Source organism: Panthera uncia, chromosome E1 (assembly GCF_023721935.1).
Source record: "Panthera uncia isolate 11264 chromosome E1, Puncia_PCG_1.0, whole genome shotgun sequence".
Lineage (NCBI taxonomy): Eukaryota > Metazoa > Chordata > Mammalia > Carnivora > Felidae > Panthera > Panthera uncia.
The window spans coordinates 12,338,668-12,346,531 of NC_064814.1; the positions used below are offsets into that span (position 1 = coordinate 12,338,668).

Here is a 7,864-nt window from a genome sequence, read left to right on the forward strand (position 1 = left end):
CCGCAGTTCACTAAGGAGTCTTTCAATTTCTTCAACAGAACAACCTCTTCCCCTCCCCAGGGCATTTGCCTGTGCTGCATCTCTAAGTACCTTGTACCTTCGGAGCCTCTTCCCCTCACTCTTCCCCAGTTAAACCCTTTACATCCTCTAGATCCTCCCTTGTCACACCATCTGAGAGGCTGTCCTTGGCCATTCTACGTAAAATAGACCCCTGGTGTTCTCTATGTCAGTCACTTGTTTCCTAATATTTACCATATTTTGCAATTATGTTGTCAGGTTATTTTTTAATGTCTTTCCCCAGTATTAAGACCCAGGAGGCCAGAGAACTTGACGCTTGTTTACCTTTGATGTCCCAGAGATGTGCTTTTCAATACAGGAGTGTGGCACCTCTGAACTGAGATGTACAGTATGTATAAAACTCATACTGGATTTCGAAGACTTAGCATGAGAAAAGAGTGTATAAGATCTCATTCATATTTTTATATTGATGACATGTTAAAATGATGTTTGGATAAACTGGGTTGAAGCACTGATCAAAATTACTTTCACCTGTTTTACTTTTTAATGTGGCTACTATCTAATTTTAATTACATAAAGAACATTATTTCTAGGCTCCGGGACAACGCTGTCCCACGGCCTAGTGCAGTGTCTTCTACTTTATTGAGTGAAAGAACCAATGTTAAGAGACAGGCCGAATGAATGGATGAGTGAAGAGATACGGTCTCTGCCTTTTATTAGGAGAATGGATATGGCGTTTGTCGTGGAAGTCAGGAGATCTGGGTTCTGGTCCAGGATTTACTGGAAACACTGTGTAGCCTTGGACAAGCACTGCCTGACTCTGGGCGCCAACTTGCCCATCAGGCAGGCAGCTGTTCTCTGAGGTCTGGAAGTGTATGAGAGTAAGTGGCGGAGAAAGGCGGGGAAGCCTGGTACAACAGAACTTGTCTTCAGTTGGCTCTAGCCTAACACTAGAGCTTGGGCCGACGGGAGGAGGCAGCAAGAGTCACAGACTAGAACCCCCGAGCCCAGCGCCGGGACCGCCGGCTTCCTCGGTCCCACGTCACTGGGGCGCGACGGCGTTGTCCGTCCTGTCCTCGAGGCGGCTGCGGTTCAGAAGGTCCCTTCGGTGAAGGCGAGTGCCGAGCCGACAGAGGGTCAAACAGTACTCGAGTCTCTCTAATGTTCAGTTTTCGGCAAACTACCTTCTGCCGCCCTCCCCACTTCTTCACCCTTACCCGCTCAGGAAGCCGGGAGATAAGACTCCAGCCCGCCGCGTCCAGAGCTAGATCTCAGCGCGGCTGCGCAGGGCACGTGCTCATCCTCGCCGGAGTCCCGGCGATTGGCTGTGACGTAACTTCCGGCGTGAGCGGCGAAAGCCGGGAGGGCGAGCGAGAGAGCGAGCAGGCAGCAGGCAGCAGGCGGGCGGGCGGACGGCACGGAGGGAGGGTGCAAGCGAGCAGTGAGTGAGCCAGCGAGGGCGGCCGAGTCCCTAGAACAGCCGAGATTCCTCCCGTCCCTCTGACCCCCTCCCCGGAGCCCACAGCGCCTCCGGTCTCCAGTGGAGCGGACACGGCCCGGCCCGGCCATGGCCTCGTTGCTGAAGGTGGATCAGGAAGTGAAGCTCAAGGTAGCGGCACCGGTCCGGGCCTCCTTACCCCTCGCTTCGATCTCCGAGCAGTCTGACCGGCTCCCCACTCCCCATGGCGTCTTTGTCTCCCTGGGGACATCAGCTCTGAGCTTCCGCTCGGCTCAGCCCAGCCCCCCACTCCCAGAGATGGCACCGGGGGAGAGGATATTATAGGGTGGCCTTCTAAACCGCGTCTGGTGGTGGAGAGCCCCTGGGAGACCTCCGCGGACACGTGGTGGACTCAGCACTGTAGGCCAGTGACAGCTGGAAGTCCCCCAGCCCAGAAACGTCCCCCCGCCTCCGGATGCTACCGCTGCTCTCCCCCTACCCTTGGCGTCAGGCCTGCCTGGTATCAAAGGCTGGGTCTGGATGGGGATGGCACGTTTGTGAGCTCACACCTCCCCTCTCTACCTGTCTTTTGTTTGCTCTCAAATTCAGACAGCTTCAGACACTGGAGGGAGGGTGGGAGGGAAGACAGGTGGGTGCTGCTCTTAAGCCCCGCTTCCCTCTCCGAGATGGAGAAATGGATCCTCAAAAAAATAAAGTATTTACAGTCTGGGGGCCTCTCAGCTTCTCATTACAATTACAAGGTGAGGGGAAGACAGCTGGATTTGGGTTTTCCCATCCTGCCCTTACCTCTATTGGCCAGGTACTGACTTGGCTGTTACTGAATTGCTCTCTTTGTTAATTTTAGGTTGATTCTTTCAGGGAGCGGATCACAAGTGAGGTGAGTACAATAAACAGAAACATAAGTGTTGGTTGGTAGTTGGGAGTTTCCAAAGAAGAGATCTGTAGAGAGAGACCATCCCACAATTATTAATTGAGCTGTATTTTCCTTCATCTGTAGGCAGAAGACTTGGTGGCAAATTTTTTCCCAAAGAAGTTGTTAGAACTTGATAGTTTTTTGAAGGTGAGAGACCCTTTTATTTTCTTCTGATTCCCCAATTTTTTTGGCACTGGTCTTTCTGTCAAGTGGGACAAATCATGTGTTGATTCTGTTTTGTTTTGTACTGTAAAACTCATTTCTTGCCCTTCAAATGAAATACTTCTTTGTTCATTTTGAAAAGACTAATGTTGTTTTGGGGGTGGGTGTCTCTCTTTCAGGAACCAATCCTAAACATCCATGACCTAACTCAGATCCACTCAGACATGAATCTCCCAGTCCCTGACCCCATTCTTCTCACCAATAGCCACGATGGACTGGACGGTGTGAGTGTCCTGTGTTTTTCTTTGTATTCTGAAGCAATAGGTTCTCTATTCTCTGTTCTCTATTTCCTGGTCAGTTTGAACATGTACGAGGAGACAGCGGGATTCGGATCTAGGAACAAGGGCTCTTACAGACATGATGATTCCAGTACACCCCTTTTCAACCCTAATTTTCATTTATAGCATGAAGTGTATAACCTAATGCTCCACTGTCCTGGAGTGAGTTCCAAATAGGACTAATAGCTACAGGTTCCCTCAAGTTATCTGGTCTGTCCCTCTGGCTCTAAGCAAGATTTTTCTTACCCATCCAAATGTCTTGAGCATTGTTTACAGGATGAGTAGTTCTTGCTATAGAATTGTAGTCCCTGTCTTTGCCCCTGCATCTTTAGCACCTAGCGCTTGTCAAGTTGTTCGTTCACATTTTAAAATAACACTGATAACACTGTATTGTTGTTTGAATTACTGTCTCATCGATAGAGCTTGCAATTCTGGAAAGCAGAAACTGTCTTAATCATCTGTATCCCCAACACTTAGTACTGTACCTGCTACATGTATTAAGTGCTAAATACATGTTTGTTGATTGAATATTGTGCTTCTTTGTGGAACCAGAAGATTTGTACATATTCCCTTAATTATCCTCATCTTGCATTTAATGGTTCATTTTCCCTGTTGTGTATAGTATCCACCCCCTCCCCTAATTGCTTAATGTGTTATTTGAAAGGAAAAAGTGTAAGTTGTTTTGTGGCAAGAATGTTTTCTTAAAGCCTTGTGTGTGCTTAGTAAATTGTGCATAAATTAATAAAACAACTAATGGGGCCAAAGAAGGGATTGGACTTGCTTGAAGGGTGACTTGTGATGGGGGTATGTCAAGAGCAGGCTAATTCCCGTCTCTGTGTCCTTAGCCCACTTACAAGAAGCGAAGGCTGGATGAGTGTGAAGAGGCCTTCCAAGGTAAGAGCCTGCCCCACCTTACCCACTCCCTGGCTAGCAACCTGAGCAGGAGGATTGGGTCTGGTGGTCTCCTGGTCAGGAGATAGAATCAGATTTTATTTTTCAGAGTTAGCATTCTCAGATTCTCCAAACATAATCATTATTTAGCACCCAAAACCTAATTTCCCAATAAACAGAGAGGGTTTAATGTAGTGTGGACTGCCAAGGGAGAGAGATTAGAAGTGGCTGCACATCTCAGATTTTTCACAGAAGTCCCAGTTTTGTGTTATTTTCTCTTCCTTAGTAATATCGGTACATTAAATCTTTAGAGCATATTTTAATTTCTTTATTCTTCAGACTTTGGTTATACTTTAGACACTCCTTCGCTAATACGTACATTTTCTCTTTTTGATTCTCTTGGTGGTGTCATGGTTTGCAGATAGGGTTGTGATAGATAAAAGGCAGAGGTCATAGCATCTCATGGGTTTGGGAAGAAGAGAGAAAGGTGGGGGGTGTTAATGTCCTCCCTACCCCAAGCATTTGACCTTCGTGTCCCTGCCAGGAACCAAGGTGTTTGTGATGCCCAATGGGATGCTAAAAAGCAACCAGCAGCTGGTGGACATTATTGAGAAAGTGAAACCTGAGATCCGGCTGCTGATTGAGAAATGCAATACGGTGAGGCGGGGGCTTGTGACCTATGGGCTGACCCCATAGCCCCAGACCCAAATAGCCTGGCTTGAACTGAAAAATGTTGGATGTGCATTGGGAGGCATGGAGGTTATAGGGGGGTTGGCACATTAAGTTTCTTGGCTCTTGTGCTTCTGGCATGTGGCCCTAGCGGCATGGATTGTATACTTTCATGGCTTCAGCAGAAAAGGCAAGGGTCCTCATTTATATACTGTATTATTTATCATATGTATTTTGGTCCCCTCACCCTCCAGGTCAAAATGTGGGTACAGCTCCTGATTCCTAGGATAGAAGATGGGAACAACTTTGGGGTGTCCATTCAGGTAATGTGCTCGTATTACAAACTGGAGAGGAAGGTTTAGGAGGTTTACTTTCCTTTCCCCTGCTTTGCCTGTTTTCCCTTTCCCTTTGGTCTGCTCTCTGGGTGACTTGGAAGTGACTTGACCCACTTGGTTTTTTTTAGGAGGAGACAGTTGCAGAACTAAGAACTGTTGAGAGTGAAGCTGCATCTTATCTGGACCAGATTTCTAGGTAGGGCTGCTTGGGCCTGGCCCAGGAATCAGGGACTGGTGATGTGGCAAGCACTGTCCAGGGTCTCCTGCAGCTTCCTCCTCTTCTCTCTCCTTCCAGATATTATATTACAAGAGCCAAATTGGTTTCTAAAATAGCTAAATATCCCCATGTGGTAAGTAAGTGTTTGGGGGTCTGAGGGTGGAAGCGGAAGGAGAGGGAGACCGTTTCTGGGCAAGAGCTGCCTGTGCGCAGTCTGGCGTCGGAAACTAGCCTGTTCTCTGCCCTCCTTTCAGGAGGACTATCGCCGCACCGTGACAGAGATTGATGAGAAAGAATATATCAGCCTTCGACTCATCATATCAGAGTTAAGGAATCAATATGTAAGTAGCCTGACATATTATCTGACTGCCCATGGTCACCCTGGCTATTAGTTCTGGGGATCATTTTCTTGCTGTGCTCTGGGGGTCAAGACAGGGGATGGAGTACGATAAAATGAGTAGGATAAATTCTCATCAACTGAGTGTTGAGAACCATGAAATCTTTGGGAGCACGTAGCTGGGGGCCCCCTTTCTCTTTGGACAGCAGGGAGTGCAGTGCAGTGTAGGCGTGAAGATACGGGCATTAGAGTCAGACAGGCTTAGGTTCAGAACCAATTCTTCCTGTAATCTGTGGCCTTGGGCAGGTTGTTGAACCTAAAACTCCAGTTTCTTCATCTCTAAGATGAAACTTAGAGTATCTACAGCACCCAGGTGGTTTTTAAAAGTGAGTGAAATAGGGGCGCCTGGGTGGCTCATTCGGTTAAGTGTCTTGACTTTGGCTCAGGTTGTGATCTCGCAGTTCATTGGTTTGAGCCCTGCGTTGAGTTCTGTGCTGACAGCTCGGAGCCTGGAACCTGCTTTGGATTCTGTGTCTCCCTCTCTCTCTCTGCCCCTCCCCCTGCTCACACTATGTCTCTCACTCTCTCAAAAATAAACATTTTTTAAAAAATGAGTGAAATAACACATCAAAGACCCAGTGTAATTGTTAGTACATTAGGTGCTCAGTAAATGTTAGTTGTTGCTAGACACTTGGGTCCTGGGAAGTACCCGGGAATCCCGTGTGTGGGTATTAGAGAGGGGAGGTGGCCACCCTGAATTTGCATTCCGGTGAGTGAGATTGGGATTATGCGTATGATTGCTTAGGGATTTGTGGTTGGTATCTTGTTTCCTTGGGAAGTTGGGGTAGAATAAATGTGTGATTTTCTGACCTTTTCTCCCAGGTCACTCTACATGACATGATCCTGAAAAATATTGAGAAGATCAAACGGCCCCGGAGCAGCAATGCAGAGACACTGTACTGAGGCCAGGGCCAGGGCCAGGGGACTCTGTGAGTCTGGCTCAAGACCGACATTGCCTTGGTTTGTTACATGACTATCGTGATGGGGAAACTGGCTGGAAATAGTAATCACACCTCTCTCTGTTTTTAGTTAGAGTCTAATGAAACTCTCATGTAGTTCTGTGACGTGTTTACCTCTTTTTTCAGGCCTCAGGAACTCTTCTATTTCCTTCCCTAATACCCTACACCCGACCTGTCCTAATTTCTGGAGAACTCCAGGTTTGTGTGTGCAGGATATCAGCACAAGAATATTTGTGTTTTCTCTCCCTGCCCTTTCCCTCCTGTGTCTTGGGCTTTGTGTTTTTTTCTTTCTTTTGATTAGTTGATTAGAAGCTGAGGGAACTGGAAGGAAAGTGCTAGGTGTTTTTTAGGAACTGGAGTCGGGGGGGACCAGCTCCTCTCCTCTGACATAAGGTTAGTGTCTCTTGCCACTGTGTGGGACATTGGATCCTCCCTCGCACAGTTTCCCTGGTAATGACTTAGGGTTTCCCATTCACATACCTCCCACCTTGAACCTGATCATGACAAGAAACACCTTAGGCCTTCAGCCAAATCCCTAGCTCCTTGAGATGTTTTTATAACTAGGATTTTCACATACACATATGTGTGTGGTATACACAGACAGACAGAGCATATGCCTTCCTACTCTGTTACCTGATTTCCCCATCCCTTCATCTGTGGTGTTGTCCCATACACCCCCCCCCCCCAATCCCATGAACCCTGTCACACATCATTCAGAAAGTGATAGTTGTCTTAGTCCTCACCCCCCAGGGCCCTTTGTTTTGCTATTATAGCCTCTTGGTGCCCAGAGGCTGGTAAGTTGGAGGAGAGCTAAGAGATGAGAAGCAGAGGATTTGGGGAAGGCCCCTTTCTCTGTGACTCGGGTCCTTTTGGGCGTTATTGCAAAGGATGGTCCTCTGACTCCTGGTTGCCTCTTCCCAGGCCAGTTGTAAATGGGGTGGGGCTGTCTGCAGCTGTGAGGGCCAGATGCTGCTGCTCCTGCTGGGCTTTCCTATGGGAAAAATATTTCTCTTATTTATAGTATTGTGCTTCCAAGGAAAGCAGCACCTGTGTGTGTGTGTATGTGTGTGTGCGTGCACACGTGCACGTGCGCATCGTGTGTATGTGAAAATCTGCTGGGCAAGTCAAAACTATAGAAGAGTTGCCTCCTATCTCTCTAATCTTCCAGAGATATCACTTGATACAGCTTTTCTGTTAGCCGTCATCAAACCCCCACTTTTTCATTCTGCCACTACTGGAGAGTCCGTATCTGCAGTCAGCCTGCCAGTGACTCTCAGTATCTGTTTCTGACTTTTATTCTTCCCCTGTCTCCTTGCCTTCAACCCCAATCACATTTCCGCCCAGATGCATCATTTTTACTCCCAGTATGCTGTAGAGAAGGAGTCAGGATGCTGTCTTCCCATGAATAGTACTCAGTAACAAACCAATTGCATTTTAGTTGGGCAGTGCCCCTACCCACCCTCCAGATCCCTTCCAGCTGAAACCCCTCCCTACTGCCACCATGTG

At 47.8% G+C, this 7,864-nt stretch overlaps 1 protein-coding gene across 2 annotated transcripts; it reads left to right on the forward strand.

Annotated features, from left to right (window-relative positions):
• Nucleotides 1–1,350: 1,350 nt before the first annotated feature.
• PSME3 (proteasome activator subunit 3) lies at nucleotides 1,351–6,463 on the forward strand. 2 transcript variants are annotated; one of them, XM_049636155.1, is made up of 11 exons: nucleotides 1,351–1,627; nucleotides 2,322–2,354; nucleotides 2,475–2,537; nucleotides 2,732–2,836; nucleotides 3,736–3,784; nucleotides 4,326–4,438; nucleotides 4,705–4,773; nucleotides 4,914–4,981; nucleotides 5,081–5,135; nucleotides 5,257–5,343; nucleotides 6,222–6,463. In XM_049636155.1, exons 1-11 carry the CDS (start codon nucleotides 1,586–1,588, stop codon nucleotides 6,300–6,302), a joined length of 765 nt encoding a protein of 254 aa, XP_049492112.1. In that variant the 5' UTR covers nucleotides 1,351–1,585; the 3' UTR covers nucleotides 6,303–6,463. The 2 variants fall into 2 exon arrangements, with proteins under 2 accessions (XP_049492112.1, XP_049492111.1); XM_049636154.1 differs by lacking the exon at nucleotides 1,351–1,627 and adding an exon at nucleotides 1,668–2,217.
• Nucleotides 6,464–7,864: the final 1,401 nt, after the last annotated feature.